This window comes from Lucilia sericata, unplaced genomic scaffold (genome assembly GCF_015586225.1).
Source record: "Lucilia sericata isolate MDLA Ls3-8-SP2 unplaced genomic scaffold, ASM1558622v1 Contig000181F_arrow, whole genome shotgun sequence".
In the NCBI taxonomy this organism is placed as follows: domain Eukaryota; kingdom Metazoa; phylum Arthropoda; class Insecta; order Diptera; family Calliphoridae; genus Lucilia; species Lucilia sericata.
Window position 1 is genome coordinate 140,010 of NW_023994209.1, and position 25,556 is coordinate 165,565.

The 25,556-nt window shown below is 29.3% G+C and overlaps 1 protein-coding gene across 1 annotated transcript in view; it reads left to right on the forward strand.

Annotated features, from left to right (window-relative positions):
• The first annotated feature begins 9,059 nt into the window (after positions 1-9,059).
• LOC119601638 overlaps positions 9,060-25,556 on the forward strand; it is a 129,260-nt gene continuing 112,763 nt past the window's right edge. The window contains exon 1 of the mRNA XM_037952694.1: positions 9,060-9,844. Within this exon, the coding sequence (XP_037808622.1) occupies positions 9,611-9,844 (234 nt within the window). The 5' untranslated portion in view covers positions 9,060-9,610. The remainder of the gene's footprint in view (positions 9,845-25,556) is intronic.

Below are 25,556 nucleotides of genomic sequence, written 5' to 3' on the forward strand. Positions count from 1 at the left end.
AACATTCAACATCCTGGCCTGGAATGTTTGCTACGTAGCAGTTGTTACTAGTTTCTACCAAACAAATGTTAATAGATTGTTAGAAAACGCACACAGTAACACATAGACATATGTAAAACATGTGCAAATTTCAATTTACTTGTAACGTCAAAGATCAATTACAATATTGAAATGAATCTTCTGCTTTTTTTATACATCTTTCAGTCATTTTATTTAGTTTGTCTATGGAAACGAGACATATAAACAAATTCGTAAAAATGATAAAAGTAATTTTCTATATTTTTTATGGGCACGAGTTTAAAAAAAGAGTTAGATGAACATATGCAGATAAAAATATTGTATTAAACACCCACAAGAAAATATTGGTTAAAGAAAGATAATCTATTTAAGAAAATGGTTAAAAAACCAATTATAACCGTTGTTTGGTAATAATGGAATTTGCTCAGAAATGATGAATTGATTTTCTTAAAGTTGTAAATAATTTTACAACAAATTTAAATAACTCTCGACTGAAATTGGTAAGATAATATATACCGATAAAATGAAAAAATGTTATAAAAGACTAGGCTATGACTACACTATAACTACACTATGACTAGACTATGACTAGGCTATAACTAGACTTTGATTAGACTTTGACTAGACTATGACTAGGCTATAACTAGACTTTGATTACACTTTGATTAGACTATGACAAGACTATGACAAGACTATGACTAGACTATGACTAGACTAGACTATGACTAGACTATGACTAGACTATGACTAGGCTATGACTAGACTATGACTAACTATGACTAGACTATGACTAGACTATGACTAGACTATGACTAGACTATGACTAGACTATGACTAGACTATGACTAGACTATGACTAGACTATGACTAGACTATGACTAGACTATGACTAGACTATGACTAGACTATGACTAGACTATGACTAGACTATGACTAGACTATGACTAGACTATGACTAGACTATGACTAGACTATGACTAGACTATGACTAGACTATGACTAGACTATGACTAGACTATGACTAGACTATGACTAGACTATGACTAGACTATGACTAGACTATGACTAGACTATGACTAGACTATGACTAGACTATGACTAGACTATGACTAGACTATGACTAGACTATGACTAGACTATGACTAGACTATGACTAGACTATGACTAGACTATGACTAGACTATGACTAGACTATGACTAGACTATGACTAGACTATGACTAGACTATGACTAGACTATGACTAGACTATGACTAGACTATGACTAGACTATGACTAGACTATGACTAGACTATGACTAGACTATGACTAGACTATGACTAGACTATGACTAGACTATGACTAGACTATGACTAGACTATGACTATGACTAACTATGACTAGACTATGACTAGACTATGACTAGACTATGACTAGACTATGACTAGACTATGACTAGACTAATGACTAGACTATGACTAGACTATGACTAGACTATGACTAGACTATGACTAGACTATGACTAGACTATGACTAGACTATGACTAGACTATGACTAGACTATGACTAGACTATGACTAGACTATGACTAGACTATGACTAGACTATGACTAGACTATGACTAGACTATGACTAGACTATGACTAGACTATGACTAGACTATGACTAGACTATGACTAGACTATGACTAGACTATGACTAGACTATGACTAGACTATGACTAGACTATGACTAGACTATGACTAGACTATGACTAGACTATGACTAGACTATGACTAGACTATGACTAGACTATGACTAGACTATGACTAGACTAGACTAGACTATGAATAGACTATGACTAGACTAGACTATGACTAGACTATGATAGACTATAGACTATGACTAGACTATGACTAGACTATGACTAGACTATAACTAGACTATGACTAGACGATGACTAGACTATAACTAGACCATGACTAGACCATGACTATGACTATCCTTACTAATTTATTAAAATCAAATTATATCTTAACTTGTCATTTTCATTTACTAAAAACTCATCATCTGCAAATGATTGTGTGCCAACAACAAATAATTGCAGCCATTATGGCAAATAATTAAGAAAAACATATTCTCTAAAAAAAAATTAATATGTCTAGACCATATTTTAAATAATATTATCTGTACGTACTTTAATTTAAACCCATTGATTTCTTACATTTGAATCCTTTCTTCTATTACAACCAATAACCAAGTAGAACATTTTTTGCAGATGTTGTTCGCATTCATGTAATTTTTTTTGAACAACTTCTGTAACACATACAAATAATGTGTGTATGTTAAAAAATATATAACTACAAAAAATCAAAATTAGATATTGAGTGTCATTCTGTCTCGTTGGTTGTCTTCGATTTACTTATTACATCTGTAGTTATATTCCCTAACAACTTAAGTCATAATATTTTTTTATTAATAATTTGTAATACTTATTATCCTGCTCCTACGTGAGGACTTGTACTTGAGCTTGAAATAATTTATGCATTTATAGAATTTTTATAAAATTTATAAAACTAAAATATATGTGTCGCGAAGATGGAGAACTTCTTTTCACCAAAGACCTGAAATAAAAATATTAAGTAATTTAAGTTTAATCTGAAGAAATGTTTATTTTTAAACATAAGTCCTTTTAGCATATTCTCAAAAATATATATGCCATTCTTGTAGAAGTACTTGGAATTGTTTGCCTTTGTGTTAGTGTGTGTTGTTTGGCTTTTTTTTTGTACTTGTAGTAGATGTTATTTGCCAAATTACAACATTTTGTTGTAACAAACAGAAGGCAACACACAAAAAATAATGCCAAAAAAAATGTTTCTTTGAAATGTATTTCTTTTTTCTTATTTCTTCGTCATATCACATCCTTTTCTTCACTTCAGTCTTCTTTATTTGAAGGATTTTTTTTTCCAACGAAATCTATATATTGTACAGGTTTGTTTCATTTGTGTGTAATTTGAGAAGAATTCTTGTAATACTCGAACAAACACAAAAGGCAAATATACGAGGAGGATGTGAAATATTTCTTTTGATTTTTGGTATGGTCTTACTGGGTTACGTCTAGTCATAGTCAGTCATAAGTCCTAGTCATAGTCTAGTCTAGTCTGCTAGTCTGTCATTAGTCCTAGTCATAGTTCTAGTCATAGTCTAGTCATAGTCTAGTTCATAGTCTAGTCATAGTCTAGTCCATAGTCTAGTCAGTCTAGTCATAGTCTAGTCATAGTCAGTCAGAGTCCTAGTCAAGTCAGTCCATAGCCTAGTCATAGTCTAGTATAGTCCTAGTCATAGTCTGTCATAGTCTAGTCATATTCTAGTCATATCTAGTCATAGTCTAGTCAAGTCTAGTCAAGCTAGTCCATAGTCTAGTCATAGTCCTAGTCATATCTAGTCTAGTCATAGTCAGTCATAGTCATAGTCATAGTCTATCATAGTCTAGTCATAGTCTAGTCCATAGTCTAGTCATAGTCTAGTCATAGTCTAGTCATAGTCCTAGTCATAGTCTAGTCATAGTCTAGTCATAGTCTAGTCATAGTCTAGTCATAGTCTAGTCATATTCTAGTCATAGTCTAGTCTAGTCTAGTCATAGTCTAGTCATAGTCTAGTCATAGTCTAGTCATAGTCTAGTCATAGTCTAGTCATAGTCTAGTCATAGTCTAGTCATAGTCTAGTCATAGTCTAGTCATAGTCTAGTCATAGTCTAGTCATAGTCTAGTCATAGTCTAGTCATAGTCTAGTCATAGTCTAGTCAAGTCTAGTCATAGTCTAGTCATAGTCTAGTTCATAGTCTAGTCATAGTCTAGTCATAGTCTAGTCATAGTCTAGTCCATAGTCTAGTCATAGTCTAAGTCCATAGTCTAGTCATAGTCTAGTCATAGTCTAGTCATAGTCTAGTCATAGTCTAGTCTAGTCATAGTCTAGTCATAGTCTAGTCATAGTCTAGTCATAGTCTAGTCATAGTCTAGTCATAGTCTAGTCATAGTCTAGTCATAGTCTAGTCATAGTCTAGTCATAGTCTAGTCATAGTCTAGTCATAGTCTAGTCATAGTCTAGTCATAGTCTAGTCATAGTCTAGTCATAGTCTAGTCATAGTCTAGTCATAGTCTAGTCATAGTCTAGTCATAGTCTAGTCATAGTCTAGTCATAGTCTAGTCATAGTCTAGTCATAGTCTAGTCATAGTCTAGTCATAGTCTAGTCATAGTCTAGTCATAGTCTAGTCATAGTCTAGTCATAGTCTAGTCATAGTCTAGTCATAGTCTACTCATAGTCTAGTTATAGCCTAGATTTGTTTAAAAAATTGTACTTTGTGAAGTTTAATAAAATTTTCTGACTGACTTCGTAATTATAATATTACATAAGATATGTTCTTTGTAACAATGTAAAACGTCTAACCCAAAGTCTAAGTATGTTTAACCCAAAATTGTTTGTTGCAAAATCATCATCAAAATCATCAACAACATCACCGACAACAACGGTAAAATCCTTGAAGGCTCTATTTTATGTTTCATGTCGATAACATACAGACAAACAGCACAACCTACACAAAAATATTTTTCTGTTTATTTATTTATTTGTACATATTTTGTATTTTCTGTAATTGACTTCTTTTTGCCAGTTTTGTTTATATAATCGAGTACGGATGTATTTTTCCATTCAGCCTTGTTGTTGCTGGAAATTCTATCTTTGTTTAGTTATAGAATCGCATGTCACCTGTATTGATAGAATTCCCACCTGTTTGAAATCAGTTTCTGAACAGAATAAAAAATAAACAAACAAAACACACCCAAAGACTCAGATTCTTGTGTAATCGAGTTCGGACGGTATTGTTGAGGGAGACAGTTGTTGGTGTCGATTGGATATCGTTTTATCAAGATACAATTTTTATTATTGTCTATAGATGTTATAGCAAAAATTTTAGTTATTTTTATGTTTACAAATACACACTTGAACTTTGATATTTTATTTCAACAACAACTAAAGCAAAGGAAAAAATTTCCAAGAAATATAAATAAATTTACATACAATAAAAATGCAAGTGTCAAGTGTTATGATATGCTTTTGTCAATATAAAATTGTTTTCTTTGAAAAATAAAACTATTTGATATATCTTGCATATATATATTTGGTTTTTATTATAGAAATATTCAGTTAAAAGTTTAAAGCTACTCCAACAAAATGATAACACTCATTAGAAAATGCATTTAGTACTAATTAAAAAGCACAACTAGACGATAAGACGACAATCATTACATCTAGATCTAGAAGTATAAAACTGTCTGCAACTAGTCCAAGAAGTACTGTTACCAAAATATAATAGAAAAAAACCTGCCTTAAAAAAGTGATTACTCAAAATGAAAATGTTAAAAAAAACCTAAAACAGTCACATAAATCGAAACTTTATTGATTTATTAATTAAGATCAATATCACAAATAATAATGTTATTTAAGGGGAATTTCTATGACACTACATTCATTAGACATTTTATAGTTACTGGCAGCAGTAGATTTTGGTGTCAGTGTGTATCTAAATGCGGTATTTTCAACAAATTTAAAATAAAACAGTAGTACAACATGAAACTCGTTAGTAAATCGTAAAAGCAAATCTGTACGAAATATGTATAGAGAAGACAGAAAACGACTTCTTTTTTTTTGGTATTGAATTCAAGTTGATTAATTTATGGCCCAAAAACATATAAAAATTTCAACATAAGAAAATAAAAAAAGTGAAATATTGAACCAGCAACAGAAGAAGATCAACAACATTTACTACTGGCTGTCTAGTATCAACAGCAACTTGAAGATAATTTTATAAAGCCTTATAAAGATGTTCTTTATTTTAAAATTAAAAAAAAAAGAAAACAAAAAATGTTATAAAATTTGTAGACCGGCATAAATTGAAAATTAATTATTACCAATTAATCAATAAATAGAAGAAAAAGATTTACAAAAATAAAACGACAACAAAAGCAAATCTCACAAATTTCAACAAACAAACATTTGTGAACAAAAATACAACATTAAGTAGACAATAAACTTTAAATTTATTTATTTATTTAACGGAAATAAACACATTGTTGTAAAACTAATACATATTAAAAGTGAACACAGGTTGTTTGGTTGCTCGTTTGTTTAATTCGTGGATTTGAAATCTTAGATCTTTGAATACAAAACTTAGCATACAAAACCTTAAAACAAAAACAATGGTTTTGTTGGTTTAGTTATTGAATACATATACAATACCTATAAACATAAATAATAAAAGAAGCTAAATTCAGATTAAAAAATTAAATATGCAAAACTATTGATAATAAATCTTTGAGAAATAGATTAACCTTTTATTGGGAACGAAACGCAAATGTTGCTAGTGCAGGGTTGCCAAAGTTGAAATTTTGAAATACATGTGAAAGTATCTGATCTTACAGATTTCTTAAATTTACTTTAATTAATAAGATTAAATTTGACTCAGATTCTTTACACTAACAAATAACTGAACTGGAACTGAACTAGAACTGAACTAGAACTGAACTAGAACTGAACTGGAACTGAAGTAGAACTGAACTAGAACTGAACTAGAACTGAACTAGAACTGAACTAGAACTGAACTAGAACTGAACTAGAACTGAACTAGAACTGAACTAGAACTGAACTAGAACTGAACTAGAACTGAACTAGAACTGAACTAGAACTGAACTAGAACTGAACTAGAACTGAACTAGAACTGAACTAGAACTGAACTAGAACTGAACTAGAACTGAACTAGAACTTAACTAAAACTAGAAATAAATAGTTCTTTACTAGAATTAAACTTTAAATAATACTAATGCCGTCGGTAGTTAACATTTTGCAGTCTGAATACCAGAGTCAAGCAGAAAGACTGCTTAGGTATATACATATATACTAGTTAAGTATAAGGAGAAGTGTTAATGCCTCTCTTAGTGCGAGTTGATCTGCCATCGTTTTAAAAGTTACAACGATGCCGATCAACTAATGAATTGTTTTTTTATTTTAAATGAGTGTCAATACTGTAGTTGGGGTTCAAATCCCAAACAAAATGACTAACTAAGCCTTCAGAACTATCAAAAATATGAATCCTTTTGCAAGGAATTTATAATGTAACATATAATTTCTCCTGATATTTTTGTATATTTTAAGGCTTATCTGTCTCATCTCTCTCTTTGTCTATAAAACCTCCTAGACTGGCAACCCATTCCATTTGAAACCATTCAAATCTAATATAGACCAAAAACACAAACAGAAAAAGGCTACTGTATTATATTTTTAATATGTTGAGATAAAAATTTAGAAAATATGAAATCGTTTTTTCTCATTTTTCCATTTTTCTATTACAGCTTGTTGTTGTACATCTTTAGTCGTACAATTTTTTTTCTTCTGTACTTTAGATAATATGCAAATTTTTCAGATTGTAAACATTAAAATTCCTGCACACGTGTAAACCCAGTTGTAAAATAAAGAATAAGAAACAAAACGAGAAGAAAACTAACTAAAAACCCAAACAAAGTGAATTTACATCTTAACCAGTTGAAGACAAAGCACAGGTCATAAATTTATTTCTTGCTTAGTTAAAGATAAAGAAAGTCAAGTGGTAGATAATGAGGCAAAATACAACAAAATGTTTAACAAACGACGGACGACAAACGACTATAACAAAAACAGATCGACAATATTTTTATACAAATATTATTACTACAACAGGAGTTTGTTTGGTGTTCTTAAAGTTAAATTCTGGCCAAGAGGAAAAGGTTTTGGCTAAAATTATCCATATCTCTCTAAAACAGCCAACAACGACAAAAGAATATGAAAATTATTATTTTTTTTTTTTTTCAAGTTTTCCTAAATGCCCTCTAGTCACGAGTGGGCAAAACATTTACTTTGCTAAACAATTGCTATAAAAAGCCTAAAGAACGTAAAGGAAATTCCATGTTTACAACATTGGTGGAGAAAAACCAACCGGCAAATACATCCTCACACAACAATGATGAATGTCGTTCGTTGGTCTATTTTGAAATATCTTGAAAGCATTTTTGTGCTGTTGTAAAGTGGCGCTTTTTAAATAGCGGCGTTTGAAGGAATTAATAATCCAACTTGTTTACTTCCAACTAGAACTTGTTGGTTAAATTGCATTACAGAGTTGTATTCGAATTGGTTTTATGGTTTGTTACCAACAAGTATGAGTTGCTAATGGTTGTATTCGAATTAGACAGGGGTAGTTTAATCAGACCAGTGTGATAATTCTTGTTGGAACTCGGAATGCTTGCCCCTGCAACTTGTCCGTGTTGCTTTGGCGTGTGCGCTGTGTTTACTTTGCAGCCAGTCTGTAAATTGTTTTGATAGATATTTTTGTGTGGGGGATAAACATCTATCTATATCTATTTGCAGACATCTATCTCATTAAACTGTATCTAGAACAAACAGGCCTATTTTCCAAAAAAGGGCTACAACAACAAACACACACAACTAACTTCACTTAACCTCAGCGAAGGTTATTTTGCCAGTGAGTATTATTTTAGTAGCTTTTGTTGCTGTTCTCACAATTCCTGTAAATCTCCACTAGTTCTCCCAGAGTGGTTGTTTATGTTGAATTGGATTCGTATATGGATGGATTCGTCTGTTTGGGTCTCTCCCAGCACAATCCAATAAGCGTAGCTGGGTTTATACACCTGACCGAGGAGAGCATTTTCTTATGTTTTCTTTCTGTTTTTGTTGGATTTTTTTGGGGAAAAAAGGCTTTCGTCGTATTGTTATGTCGCATGCCCGGAATGGAAAAAAAGTATCTTCTGTTGGTTACATTGTGTGAATGGCTGGCTGGCTGCATGGATAACTGGCTGTCTGTCGATTTGGCAGCCTGGCTGACTGCTTGTCTCACTGACTGCTTGACTGACTGGATGTATGCTTTCTATCTGTGTGTATGCTTTGTGTAGTTTGTTCAGTAATGCTCTAATGAAATTGGTCTCTTTTTATGGGTTTATGTAGAAAATTTCTGCAAAACACAGTTTAGTGTAGACTCCCTGAGGTTTCGGTTGTTTTTAAACTGTGCGTGTGTATAAGATTTTTAAAACTCCGTCGGTATAACACTCATACAGATATAAAAAAAAGAATTTAAAACAAAATATATAAATAAAAATTGATTTTATATAAATTTAAAACAAAAAAAATTGCATTGAATTTTTGTCAGCCATAAAATTCATTAAAATATGTTTGCAGCTAAAAGTCATCTAGGCCAAAAAGTATTCAATATTAAAAATTTGTGCTAGTAGAAAAAAATTTTTTGTTTGCAAAATAAAAAATTTACATATAGAGCTATAAATCATAACAAATAAATATTTGTAACCCATATAAAAAGGTTTTTGCATAAATTTCCTTAAATTTTAAATGAAAATAATAATAATAAATTTATTAAATTAAAAAATTTTGTGTAGCTAAAGAATATGCTTAAAACATTTAATTAAATAATAACGCCAAAAAAAAAGAAAATAATTATACTAATCCTTAGGGAAAATACCTCAAATTAAATTTGTTTATAACAAATTCCCCTTTTTTTGCAATAAAATATTCAAATAAAATGAAGTGGTTTGCGAAAACAACAAGAAGCTTTAAATTAAGCTTTAAAATGTTTTTAACAAATCAACAAATTTTAACCCTTCTAATGGTCATTGCCTTATGTGCAACATTCACATCAAGTAGTCCCACACAACAGCAACAACAACAACTACAACAGCAGCAGCAGCATCAACAGCAAAAGCAGCAAGCCACAACGATACGTGTCCAGCAATGCCGCGAGGGATGCTTAGAAAAGGTATTTAAACAAATTGAAAAATGTTTTTAATTCAAATTTTACGTTTTTTTTTTTTTTTTTGCCATCGTATTTACTAATCAGTGTGTGTAAGAGTGCTAATATGAGTATGAAAATAAATGCATATTTAAGCAGTGGAATTAAGGAATGTATTCGTGAGGATTTTATAAATATGATTAAAAAAGGATTACTTTTGGCACACCCACTAAATAATATACTGAAATATTTATATTAAAGTTGTCATAGAAAATTGTAATATAGTGATTATTAGTTGTAAAGTAATTTTTCGCCATATGTCAATATTTGTCTTAAATATATGTATTGTAAATATTGCGGTACATTTGCAATATAAATTGTTACAAAATATTTATCAATGGTAACTAATGGATATCTGATACTTTAGCTGATATTAGGTTTCAAATAGAAATTTCTTTTTCATTGCAATTGGTAATAATCAGACCAAATTTCCCTTTAATAACTTATATACGATAAAAAGAAAACAATTAATTTAAAAACCCATTAAGTTGAAAATTTCAAATTTTAAAATGTACCTTAAAATGTATGACTGATTATCATCATTGTGTAGTATTGGAAAATCTTGGCAGAAGAATTAACTCTTTACAACTTCTGATTTAATTAGTAAACCATTTCAGAGTTTATTGGCTATAAAATATAATTTTATTTTAATATTTTACAGTAAATATGTAATATTATTGCATTTTTCCATAATGTACAGCTTTAAATTTCCCATTAAATTGCAATACAACTAAACAAATGTTCACATATAGACAAAGTATGTAATTGGAATTGTAAAATATTTATATAGGAGAGCAATTAAATTGCAATCTAACTGTTTTTAATAACATTGAAAAGAACTGCGGCTAAAACTTATTTTACATTATTAAATAATAACCTGGCTTAAGCTAAAAGTAGATATTAATGAATATAATATTCAGATATCGAATCTCAAATACCTACTACTAAAATCAGTTGTAGGATTAATAGCGTTTTAATTATTATACGTCGGACGAAGAAGAGCTATACAGCTTTCCGATTTTCTTAATTTCAAAGTAAAAAACAAGTAAGAAATTATAGTCGGGCGAGGCCGAACATATAATACCCTACACCACTTATAAAAATAAAATGTGATTTAGTTTTCATAATACAGCATTTAAGTGGAATAGTACCTTGCTTCAGATATACTTAAGCCATTTATTGTTGAATAAAATTGTGGATGTTTAAGTCATATTTTGAAAAGGGCTTTGTATAGGAGCTATAATTATAAAATGAGGTCAAATGAGGCACTATAATTAAAAAAATCATGAGGTTCATCAAGACTAGTATTGAACTTGATTTTTCAGCTTTTTATCGAGATAGGAGTATATTAAACATAATTATGAACCTAAAAGCCCTATTCGGTGGGTTCAGTTGTATGGGCGCTAGGTGAAATAATGAACCGATGTTAACCAATTTTAATAGGCTTCGTCTCTGGTACAATATAAGATCATGTATCAAATTTCATTGAATTATCTTCAAAATTGCGAACTGTAGTTTGATTATAAAGTTTACAAGCCCTTTTCAGGGGTTCAGTTGTATGGGGGCTAGGTGAAATAATAGACCGATCTTAACCATTTTCAATAGGCTTCGTCCCTGGGACGTCTCAGAAAATGATTTTAAGCCGATTGGTCTAATTTAAGGTTGGTATATAGAATCAATATTATTGTGCGTTACAAACATCAGCACAAACCCAATATACCCTCCCCACTAAAGTGGTGTAGGGTATAAAAACATAAAGTCGAAGGAAAATTCCCATAATTGCATAAACACTAATCATATACACTATATTAATCCACATTTCAATTGGACAGCCCAACAAATTTTTAACCCAAAAATCAAATTGTGTATAATTTACGAAAGAGTTTAGGTGTGCTTAATTCGTATCTGGTCTCAGAATTTCATCTTCACATCAGTTTTTTGAGATATCATGCCCTAAAGTTGCAAAACCACTATTTTTGTCATATTTAAAACGATATAAAATAACGAAAATGCCACTGGGTTTCGAGCTTGATGAGTGTTAATGAAATCCCGACTACGCCATGCAACAGCCTTTTCCAGCTTTCATTTGTTACCTATATAAACATCACATAAACATATAAGGACTTGGGTCAAATGAGTCCCGATCATTTTAGACTTATATAAAACTAAATTTGGACTATTTTTTGGAGAAATAAAAGAACATTTAACATATTAATGAGCTCAAAATTACTATCCGGGGGTACGGCTGTATTGGGTACCGATTTTAATCATTTTCAATAGGCTTCGTCAATGGGTGAAGTGTTTACGCCAAATATCATAAAATTTTCATTACCTGTACCATGCGCACAAGGTTTATATGATCATACAGACGAACGGACATAGTTAAATCGACTTAGAAAGTGATTCTGAGTCGATTATGATAGTCCATAGTACGAATATATTTTTAGTTTTCCTCTATCACCTCGTTAAGAGCAAAAGATGCGTAAAAGCACCAATTTTGAAGTTTTAACTCGAAAACTATAAGTTTGGTAGTTTTCAACCGATCAAATTTATGGTCAAATCTATGAGTTGCGGTTGTTTAAGTAAAGAAATTCACAAGCAGTTTCACATCATTCGCTCTTAAAAAGTAACTAAACGAAGTGATTGGGAAAAATTAAAAGTTAAGTTCCTTCTTCGTTTTGTTCAGTGAGAGACTTAGATAATAGAGCATATGCAATTTTAGAAAATTGATAATTGATCAAGAGCACTAAGAAGCAAAAAGAGGATTAAGAAATGAATATGATTTCGGAATTTACAACATCACAATACAAATTCTCAACCTCCGGTAGGTTAGTGTTCTATTCTGCTAGACCGGAGGTTGTGGGTTCGATTCCCACCTGAGGTACTGGTAAGAGGGCTAACAACAAGCCTGATAAAGATCTGGATGTATGTTTTCGGATATGAAGACATACATATATACAGTAGTTTTCCGATTTAACGAACATTCGTTTCTACGAACATCGCATTTAGCGAAATATCAATATTTTTGCATTGAGTACCTTACATAACGAACAAAAATATTTTTTGTACTCAGTTTAACGAACAAATATAAATAAAATAATTTAAATTAGAGTTAAATTAACAAAAATAACTAAAAATCATGTCAGGAAAGCTTTGACGTTATTAGGAGGGGTATTTACTTTTCCATTGCTTTCGAATATGGATTTCGAGAGTTGATTTTTTCTAATTTAGTAAAATGAAGAATCTAGATAATCTGAGATTTTTTATTAAAGATTTATACAAAAATATGAGATAATCAAATCTACAATCCTTAATGTCGCAAAAACTAATGTTGATCGAATTAGAAAATCGGAACAAAAAATGTTTAGAGAGGCCAAAGTATACTTTTCTAGAAGCTCGTGCTCAACCCGAATTTGGCCTCAGAATTTGAAAACATAGAAATTGGTGTTCAAAATAAAGACTTTGCCAATCGTATACCTTAACATTTCGCTTTTATTTTTCGCCAAACTAACAAGTCCCCACTGTGACCATAATTTTTTCCAATAAAAATCAATTCTAAGAAATTGTAAGAAACGATATGTTATAGAATAAACAATATAAATAGTTTTTCTTTTGGAAAAAGGATATTTACAGGAATAGCTGTGAAATAAAGGAAAAAATATTTTATACAACTTTGGGTTCAGATATTTCAAAGAATGAAAACAATGAAACTGTGAAACAATGAAACGCTTTAATAACTTTACATTAATCTATTTCCTAATTGGGTTTAAGCTTCTTTAAGAATTATGTCGTCCGAGTGCTTTTCCAGAACGTAGATTAGTTATACGAAATAAACTGAGTTTTTTCAAATTTCTTTATTGTTTTTACATTGTGATATAAATTGCTAGTTTTTCATAAAATTCTTATAAAATACATGGAACATATTTTTATATATTAGATTTTATGTAATTTTAATTATTTATGTACCCAAAAGTTACTTTCGAGTTAGAACTGCATATAACGAACTTTTCGATTTAACGAACAGGCCTGACAACATATAGGTTCGTTAAATCGAAAAACTACTGTACATATACATGCTCCTTTCGAACTAATTAACCAAAAACAGTAAGCTTTTAATCTTAGATAGAGTTAGGCAAATCGTTCTCTATTTGAGATCTGTTGCTTTCTAGTTTTCAGAAGCATGAAAGGCTCTAACATGTATAGAAAAACAAAACCAGCCAGAAAGCTCATTTCTCACTCTTTGTCTATACTGGATTTAAACCCATTACCTTCCTAGTTTATGAAAGGTCACAGATGTGAAGGAAACAAAACCAGCTGGAAAGTTTACTGGTTTTGTTTCTTTCTGTTTTCTTTTGGTCTAGAGTATTCCTTGAAAATGTTCCTTTTAAAAATCAGCAACTTTTCTAATAAAAACCAAGAATTTTTATGAACAACTATAATAGAAGTTTTCCCGAACAGCTTTAATGCATTTTTTCGACTCATTAGTATTTCGACATTGCGGAACTGACATAAAATGAATACATATAGTTGATTAAGAAATGAAACATGACTGTGAAATGTTGATTTTTCATTGCTCCTTAAAATAGAAGTTTTTTTTAGAAAAGGCTCCACTTTTACCTAACCTTCGATAATACCTTTGGGAATTACAACATAGAAATAAAAGCAATAAAAGCTTTTTAATAAACAAGTTCTAAACCAAAAATCGGTTACTTTCTACAACTTCTATTATTGCTATCCGAATCATGTATTTTCATATAGAACAATTCTCAAAGGATGAATACATTCCTTAATATCTGCCTACAACTGCATCATATAAACATGTTTATAACAAATACAGCAGCAACAACAACAAAATGGAAGTGATTAAGTTTATTGTAAAGCACAAATGAAAGAATGGTTGAATAAATGAAGAAACACAAAATACAAACAAATAAATGAGGGCCAAGAGGGTGTAATTTAAGGATTGAAGAGATGTTGTGCATCAAATAAAGAAATAGATTAATTTTCTAAATACACAACAAATAGCAACAACATAAATGATAAATAACACAAGCAACAAACAACAACAAAACAAACATAAATTTAAAAACATACACACACACTCATAAACAATGTAACATATGGATATAGATGGTTGTTGTTTTATTTACAAACATATGTATCCTGCAACATACACACTCACTCATTCAAAAGTGGAAGTGTGATTTTGTTATTGCAAAAATAAAATAAGAACAACAAAAAACATACTAATACAACTTACATGCATGCATGCATGAAGAAAAACAAAAAAAATTGAAGAAATAAAAACACAAACCCTTGATGAATGTTGTTTCTAAAGGAATCTAATGTGTATTTAATGTTGCAGGCAGCAGGGGTGGTTTCATTGGTTTCATAACACAAGTGTGTGTGTGTGTGGATGTAAAATAAATTTGTACCAATATTAGTGTGTACGTCAGTGTAAAAACACTATAGTTTTTTTCATCCTTTTCCTCTTACGATTTCAACGTGTTTGTGTTAAAGTTTAAAAAAAATAACACTAAGATGATGAAGAAGGGTTCACATTTAATCCTTTTATACTGTAGAATGTTATTAGAAAATTTAACAGTTTTATGGTTGGATTTAAAATCCTTAAAAAGGATATAATACTACCCATGTATGTATGTGTAGAAAGCTACAGAAAACTTAAAATTGCTAAAGATTATTTTATTTATTTTAAATTAAATTTAAGCATTTAAGGGAAATGAAATTTAAGGAATTTAAATTGAAAATAATAAAAATCGATATACTCATACAATGTTTTAGAAAACGTGCTTAAGCGTTTTTAAAATTTCGTTTTTTTTCTTCATGAACATAATGTTTTATAAACCGCCCTTAAGTATTTTAAATTATCGCGTTTATATTATATTTGCCCTCTAATACAATTGTTTCTATAAGTTCAAAGACATCCATTCTTATGCAAAATTGATTATTTTACAAAATTATAAGGGTTTGCAAAGTGTAGCCAGCCAGTCAGCCATCAATTGCTTTTAAATATTTTATGTGGCAATCAAAATTGAAAATTTTGTATTTATATTAAAAATTCTAAGTGGAGTTAGTAATGAAATGACAGTGACATTTGTATGACGGCTATAAAACATCGTTTTGTATGGGTAACACCTGTATGTTGTAGCAATGAATTATTTAATTTTTCTTGTTGACTTAATAAGTTGTCTTGTTTATTTTCAATAAACAATTGTAATTGAAAATATTTAAAAGTTAAAATAGCTTTAGTATGCATAAGAAGTTGGGGTATTACGACATTCAAAATTTGTAATTCCCATGGATATTATGAGATTATTTATTAAGAATAACATTGCAGTGGTTGTCAAAAATTCTATGACTTCTTTCCATCGAAAATAAAAATGTGCACTATTAAGCTTTGAACTTTCTAGAACTTTTAAATCTGGTATAAGGCAGAAGCATACCTTCTTGGGTTTGGAGATCAAAATTTTCTTTAAAGAAAGGACACTCACAAAGTCAGGCCATATGTGGCCATGGACCGATTTGAGTTCTAAATGAAATTGATTCATCAGTTTAACATGGCAATGAAGATTGGGACAATGTCACGAAACTAACCTGAAAAACTTTTAGCAGCGAAGACCACCACGGACATTGATTTCTGGTTGCAATAAATAAGAGTTTTCAAAAAGAAAACTTTAAGAAAACTTTCATAGACAGCAATTTGTGGCAGCCTCCTGAATTTCAATTTCCACCAGAGACTCGTGTAAAGTAGAGCCCAACAGGCCCTTTCTAATAACTAACTCACTAACCCTTTCGCTAACATTTTATAAATTCTGGAATTTTTACTAAAGTAAAATCACATACTTTGACGAAAATATCAAAATTTCACAAAACTTTCACTAAAACCTCGGAATTTTAAATCCCAAATTTTGCCAAAAATCTTAGTTTTTCACTTAAATCTTAGTTATTCCCTTAAATCTTGGATTTTCTCTGTACATTTTCACTGAAATCTTGGATTTTGGCGGAAATTTTAGATTTTCACTAAAATCTTAAATTTTCACTCAAAAATAAAATCTTAGATTTTCACTAAAATCTTAGATTTTCACTAAAATCTAAGATTTTCACTAAAATCTTAGATTTTCACTAAAATCTTAAATTTTCACTAAAATCTTAGATTTTCACTAAAATCTTACGATTTCACTAAAATTTTGGATTTTCACTAAAATCTTAGATTTTCACTAAAATCATAGATTTTCACTAAAATCATAGATTTTCACTAAAATCATAGATTTTCACTAAAATCTTAAAATTTCACCAAAATCTTAGATTTTCACTAAAATTTTAGATTTTCACCAAAATCTGAAATTTTCTCCAAAATCTATATTTTCATCAAAATCTTAGATTTTCACCAAAATCTGAAATTTTAACCAAAATCTATATTTTCACCAAAATCTTAGATTTTCACCAAAATCTTAGATTTTCACTAAAATCTTAGATTTTCGCTAAAATTTTAGATATTCACTAAAATCTTAGATTCTCACTAAAATCTTAGATTTTCACTAAAATCTCAAATTTTCACTATAATCTTAAATTTTAACCAAAATCTTAGATTTTCACTAAAATCTCAAATTTTCACTAAAATCTTAAATTTTCACTAAAACCTTAGATTTTCACTAAAACCTTAGATTTTCACCAAAATCTGAAATTTTCGCCAAAATCTGAAATTTTCTCTAAATCTTAAATTTTCACCAAAATCTTAGATTTTCACTAAAATCTTAGATTTTCACTAAAATATTAGATTTTCACTAAAATTTTAGATTTTCACTAAAATCTTAAATTTTCAACAAAATCTCAGATTTTCACTAAAATTTTAGATTTTCACTAAAATCTTAGATTTTCACTAAAATCTTAAATTTTCACTAAAATCTTAGATTTTCACTGAAATCTTCAATTTTCACTGAAATCTTAAATTTTCACTAAAATCTTAGATTTTTACAAAAAACTGAAATTTTCACCAAAATCTGAAATTTTTACTAAAATCTTAGATTTTCACTAAAATCTTAGATTATCTTTAAATTCTGAGATTTTCACTAAATCATAGATTTTTACTAAAATCATAGATTTTCACTAAAATCATAAATTTTCACTAAAATCATAGATGTTCACTAAAATCATAGTTTGAAATCATACTTTAAAATCTCGATTTTCAAACAAAACCACCATTATGAACAAAAAATCCCCATTTTCACAAAAATAAAAAATTTTTACAAAATTATAAAATATTCACAAAAGTGTCATATTTTCACGAAAATCTTGAACTTTGAACAAAAAATATCGATTTTTACAAAAACAAAAAAGTAATTCTCAACAACCCTCCTTCACTTACACGTCACATACTCAATTTCTCTTAGTTCTTATATCTGATAATTGATCAGTGAATATTCTGTTTAAAACAAATTTCACTTAAATATCAAGATTTCTTAAAATCTAAAAAAAATTAAGTTTTTTTAAATTATTTACTCCCAAATTACCCCAAACGAAATTAAATAATTGTGAAACTTTAAAATTTCTCTCTACATATTCTCAATAACAATTTTATAACAATTTGAAACTAATGAATGTAAAAGGGTTTTCAAAATCATCACGACTCTATTCACTATGAACCAAAGATAAACTATTACTTTTAATAACCAAGTTAATTTGCATATTGTACAAAAATATATAAAAACATAAATAAAACTTTTTTACAGTGAAATGTTAGAGACAAGCGACAATTGCCCAAATAAAAAATAAAATATATCATAAAACAAGGAACTTTATACTTTTTGCATACAAGCACATTTATATGTATGTATGTATATACAAATACATAAATGTTTGCAAAAAAAGACAGATTAAAATAAATTCAAGCTTAAATTTTGCACACACACACACACTCAAATGTGTCCTGGGAAAAAGGATTGGCAACCCTAATGTCATTACATACAAAAACACTCTTAAAACAACAACAACAATGACAATGTTAAACATGAAGAAAACAGCTGTCTATTTGCATCTTTAATTTCAATCCAAAAAGCTACAAAACTTCATGAGTCTGTTTTTATTAGATTTTTGTTTTTTGTTTTGTTCATTCAAATATACTACAAACTTAGAGAGTTTACAATACAATCCTAGAAAGAGAAAGCTATACAGCTTTGGGTTCTATATGTATAGCAAAATGTGCTGACAACAGAAATTACTTTGTACTTGAATGAATGAAAAAAATAGGAACTTTTCTGCATAAAATGCTGGTAGCTTTAGAAGAAAAAAAAGGATATTTTGTAATAATGACATTGCGCTTTTTGCAAATGACAAATAAAACTCAATTTTTATAAAATGGAGTCTGTGTAGAGTGTCGCATTATAACAACTTTGAAAACTAACAAGAAATAAAAACTACTCTACGAAAATTCCCAACTGTATAGAGAGTGATTCCATGAATAGACATTAAATGGTATGAACTTTAAAGAAAGGATTCATTCATTTTAACAAAAATTAAAAACTATCGATTTGGTTTATGAAAATTCGTTACTACAAAATTTCATATCGTTCGACAAATTTTTTATTCTTATAAAACGTATCAATGAATTTTACAAAAGCTTTAAATTTTTCAAAGTATTTTCTATACTTGTAAACATTTGAATTAGTTTTACGAAAGTATCCAACGTTTCGACGAATTTTCTGTATTTGTAAAACATTTCAACAAGTTTTCTTTGAATATCTGGTTTATCGAAGAGCTTAATATAAAAGAGTTTATTTTAAATATAAAAATTTTCTCATTTTTCTTATAAAAATAATATTTCGACGAGTTTTCTTAAAATTAATACTTTAAGATGAAACTTTTCGATGAGTTTTGTTTAAATGAAAATTGTTCGTATACAAAATAGGAAAGTTTTCTAAAAAAAATATAATTTTCGACGTGTTTTCTATAATAAAAATTTCAACGAGATTTATAAAAACATTAAACTCTTCAACGAGTTTTCTATATTTATATACATTTTACAATTTTTTCTAGAAAAAATAAAACTTTTGGACAAGTTTTACTAAAACTATCAAGTTTTCTATTTTTATAAACACTTTACAAACTTTTCGACAAGTTTTACAAAAGTAGGAAACTATCGAACTTTTCGACGAGTTTAATACAAATATAATACATCTAACTAACTTAACTTAACTCTAACTAACTTTCTTATCTCTCTTAAAAAAATAATAGTTCGACGAGTTTCCTAAAAAAAGAATACTTGACGAATAGATTTTTCGACGACTTTTGTGAAAATGTTCGTATAATTGGCAAATTTTCTAATAGAATAATTACTAACGAGATTTCTATAGACACATTTTCAACGAGATTAACAAACTTTTCGACGAGTTTTCTATATTACATTTTTATTTATTTTTTTTTTTTCTACAAAATTCTGCAATTTTTCTACAAGTTTTTCAAATACCGGCAAACTCTTCACCGAATTTTCTATTTTTGTTAAATATAATCTTGATTAATACTTTTATAAATAGAAATTCTATCGACTAGTTTTTCATAAATAATAAACTTTTCGACGAATAATTAGATAATTTTTCGGCGAATTTTCTCTAAGATTTTTCATTAAGTTTTTTCAAAAAGAATTTTTTTGCCAAATTATTCTTGAAATAGATCGTTTATATTAAAAAGATTTCGACGATTTTCTTAGATATTTAGATTTTAGGAATTCTATCGACTAGTTTTTCATAAATAATAAACTTTTCGACGAATAATTAGATAACTTTTCGGCGAATTTTCTCTAAGACTTTTCATTAAGTTTTTTCAAAGAGAATTTTTTGCCAAATTATTCCTGAAATAGGTCGTTTATATTAAAAAGATTTCGACGATTTTCTTAGATATTTAGATTTCCATAATTAATAAACTTTTCGATGAATAATTAGATTACTTTTTGGCGAGTTTTCTACAAGTTATTTTAAAGAAAATTTTTTGCCAAATTTTTCCTGAAATAGGCCGTTTAAAAAGATTTCAACAATTTGACGAATCTTTTATGAGCAAATTTAACATTTAAAGAAAATATTTAAGAAAACTAGTAAATTATTTTAACTAATAAATATTTATATTTTTATATTTTCAGGTAATTATGCCAAAAAAATTCAGAAGACATTTGGTTGATAAGTAAATATTTGGAAAATGAAAAAGATACCTTACTTATAAGTAGTTTAGTAATGAAAGATATAGGATGTTACAGTTAAGCACAATATATTAAACAAAGAAGAATATTCATACCACCAATTAAACATTTAATTAAAAATAATTCCCATTTAGTATTTAATGAAATATATAAATTAGTTTAAATTTCCCACAAAACATTAAATTCTTTGACTTCTCTGCACTTACATAAACTAGCATACAACAAAAAGTTTCCTTCCAAAAAAAGTAGTTAAAACTTTTTTTTAACAAAAAAAGTTGCATATATTCAGCAGTTAAGCTACAAAACTAAACTAAAAAGGAGTTTTAATGAAAAAAGTCAATGCTTAAATGCAAAAAAAAGAAAACTTCAACAAATGCTAAAGTTCATTTAAACATTTTTGGAAATCCTATTAAAAAATATTTAACAATAAAAAAGGAAGAGAAGTGTGAAAATATACAAATACTTATAAAATGCTAAAAAGTAAATAATTTAATAGTAATTTTGATAAAATTTCATTAAATCGTATTAACACGCTTTACTTATACAAATAAAACAAAAAAACTGAAAAACAAATGAAACTTAAATAAATCACCTAAATTAAAAGCTTTAACACATTACAAAATCATTTTGAAAATGACCCCCCAAAACCATCCCCAGAAAAACAAAAATGTATATAAAGAAATAAACAACCCCAAGAATTTCCATTACTGTCACCTTTTGTGTGTAAAAACTTTACCTACCTCCCCCTAGCTGTGATGGCTACCAAAATAAATATACAAATAAATGTTGACTTACTGAATGGTGACTGTGACTGAATGAATCAATGGCATGCCATGTCTAGTACTATTTTATGTAGATTATTTTTCCACAAAAAATAAAATAAAAAACAAACAAATTTTTATGAATTTCTGTAAATTTCAAACGGAAATAAATTGTAGAAAAAACCCCTAAAAAATATTTTAAATTTCCTAAATAAAGTGGCCACTTGAATTTTTGTAGACTACAGACTGTTTAATTTTTTTCAGTTTTTTAAGCTTTAAAATAGCAGAATTCTTATATAGGAAAAAGTACGACAACTGTCTGAAATTTCCTTCTTTTCATATAAAGACATATAATGGACAACAAATACAAATAATAATAAAAAAAGGTAAAAAAGTTATAGTCCTCTTCGTCTACGTCAGTTGGTACAGGTCATTGAATAAAGTATAAAATTAAATTGAATGAATGATTTTTCTTTTACTTCTATTTACGTTTTCGCCGAAAAATATGAAAAGAATTTTTTTATGATTTTACGAATAGCAATAGGAAAAACGTCCATTTTGTCCTATAAGTATTGACACAATCTTAAGGGGAATGGTTGGACAGAGGACTATGGTCAGACGCAAAGGTTTTTATTAAAGAAAATACTTTTCAATTTAAGTTTGAAGCACCATTAGTTTTGAGGGCATACGTAAATATTATATATGAATTTGTATGGTGGTCGGTCATATGTATGAACTGTATTTGAGTAAATAAATGAGATTTATTTTTTGGGGTTTTCAAAGAATAACAAACTCTTAAAAAGTTTGAATGCTAGCAATTTGATAAAATTTAATTGAAAATAACTGAAAGGTAGAGAATGTGAAAATAATATATACATGTATGTATATGTTGCAGATAAATATACGAATATTTTTGGAATGAATTTAAAACACAAAGTCCAGTAGTCAGTAACATATCACGGTTTATACGTTTCTGTGTACGTCAATGACTGATATATCCCCGGTCCCAGATGCTGACTACTGATTTAAAAAAGAGTTCAGTTTCTAGTTCAGTTCTAGTTCAGTTCTAGTTCAGTTCTAGTTCAGTTCTAGTTCAGTTCTAGTTCAGTTCTAGTTCAGTTCTAGTTCAGTTCTAGTTCAGTTCTAGTTCAGTTCTAGTTCAGTTCTAGTTCATTTCTAGTTCAGTTCTAGTTCAGTTCTAGTTCAGTTCTAGTTCATTTCTAGTTCAGTTCTAGTTCAGTTCTAGTTCAATTCTAGTTCAGTTCTAGTTCAGTTCTAGTTCAGTTCTAGTTCAGTTCTAGTTCAGTTCTAGTTCAGTTCTAGTTCAGTTCTAGTTCAGTTCTAGTTCAGTTCTAGTTCAGTTCTAGTTCAGTTCTAGTTCAGTTCTAGTTCAGTTCTAGTTCAGTTCTAGTTCAGTTCTAGTTCAGTTCAAGTTCAGTTCAAGTTCAGTTCAAGTTCAGTTCTAGTTCAGTTCTAGTTCAGTTCTAGTTCAGTTCTAGTTCAGTTCTAGTTCAGTTCTAGTTCAGTTCTAGTTCAGTTCTAGTTCAGTTCTAGTTCAGTTCTAGTTCAGTTCTAGTTCAGTTCTAGTTCAGTTCTAGTTCAGTTCTAGTTCAGTTCTAGTTCAGTTCTAGTTCAGTTCTAGTTCAGTTCTAGTTCAGTTCTAGTTCAGTTCTAGTTCAGTTCTAGTTCAGTTCTAGTTCAGTTCTAGTTCAGTTCTAGTTCAGTTCTAGTTCAGTTCTAGTTCAGTTCTAGTTCAGTTCTAGTTCAGTTCTAGTTCAGTTCTAGTTCAGTTCTAGTTCAGTTCTAGTTCAGTTCTAGTTCAGTTCTAGTTCAGTTCTAGTTCAGTTCTAGTTCAGTTCTAGTTCAGTTCTAGTTCAGTTCTAGTTCAGTTCTAGTTCAGTTCTAGTTCAGTTCTAGTTCAGTTCTAGTTCAGTTCTAGTTCAGTTCTAGTTCAGTTCTAGTTCAGTTCTAGTTCAGTTCTAGTTCAGTTCTAGTTCAGTTCTAGTTCAGTTCTAGTTCAGTTCTAGTTCAGTTCTAGTTCAGTTCTAGTTCAGTTCTAGTTCAGTTCTAGTTCAGTTCTAGTTCAGTTCTAGTTCAGTTCTAGTTCAGTTCTAGTTCAGTTCTAGTTCAGTTCTAGTTCAGTCAGTTCTAGTTCAGTTCTAGTTCAGTTCTAGTTCAGTTCTAGTTCAGTTCTAGTTCAGTTCTAGTTCAGTTCTAGTTCAGTTCTAGTTCAGTTCTAGTTCAGTTCTAGTTCAGTTCTAGTTCAGTTCTAGTTCAGTTCTAGTTCAGTTCTAGTTCAGTTCTAGTTCAATTCTATTTCAGTTATCGAACTGGAAAATTAAATAAAAAGGCAGAAAATATTCTGAAATTACATAACATCTTTGAATATTTCCACATTTTCAGAAAAATATACTTATTCAAAATTATGAATATAAAAATTATCTGTACTCCTGGAAATACCGATTTTGACGACTGTAGTAAGATAAAATGTCATTAGATTTTCTCACAGTGTAAAAATTGATTATCAACTCAGACTATTAAATATAAGTTTAATAACGTTTAGTTCGACTTCCTTTTGGTTTTTGTTGGATATTGTCTGGCTTAGCCAAAAAAAGCCGACCATGAAAAGTTAAAGGCTTTATATGTATGTGATAGATACACTGAAACATGAAAATCTATCGTAAGTATTTGAACATACTGTCAGCAGGCTGTCAATCTTTAGTTTTTTTTTTTGTTATAGAATTTTATTTGAAAAGCAGCCAATCACTATTGTAATCAGATGAATGGACGGGTTGGCTGGCAAAGAAAAAGAAGAACAAATACTAGTAGGGAAAGAAAAACAAAGGCAAACACAATACCAGTAACTAGGATTTTAGCTAAACAAGTAGCCAAAGGTAGCCGTGCCTAGCCGATCAACAGACCATTTATTTAAGAACTAAACAACAATTTTACTGCATAGACCGCGTACGTGTTGGTGCACCTTCAGGTGGCTTTTAACTGCATTTGTTGCAGCTACTGATGTTGCTGCAATTGGTAAGCAATGTTTTGTGGCAAACAAAAGGAAGCTGAATGATGCTGCGTTATGTATGACACAATTGTAAAGTAAAACGTTTTCTTACGGTTTATAATTAGTAAAATGGCTAGATCTAGCAAAAGAGGAGAAGAGAAAAGAAAAGAACATAAATGTAATGTTGTAAGTTAAAACGTTTGTTGCTGTATACCTTAATCATTATACAAGTAACAACAACAATTTTACTCGCAGCAGCAACATGTACGCACGTATTTTTGTTTTTTTTTGTTTTTAGAATTTTTGCTGCAACAACATTTCATCTATTCATCTGTCTATTTGAAAATGTTAACATTGAAATGCCACTTTTTTACGGTTTGCAAAAAAAGCGCACCAAACGCATATTCAAAGATCATGGTTAAAACCTCGTAAGATTTTCATCTCTGTCTGCAGTATATGAGAACTACTGTTTCCTATTCGTTGTTTTTGGTATTTTCTGCTGTACAAAGACAGATTGCAACATGTAGCCAACAACAACGTACTTGAAAAAAAGTATAAAAAATATAAAAACAGCTAGAAATAATTGCAGATTACAGCGTGTAGGATTTTAAGTTTTTTTCTCTTCATTTTTTGAAAACTTGATGTTTGTCAGAGAAAATTTTATATTCGCAAAACTTATAATGAAACTTTACTAAAAACGCAAAA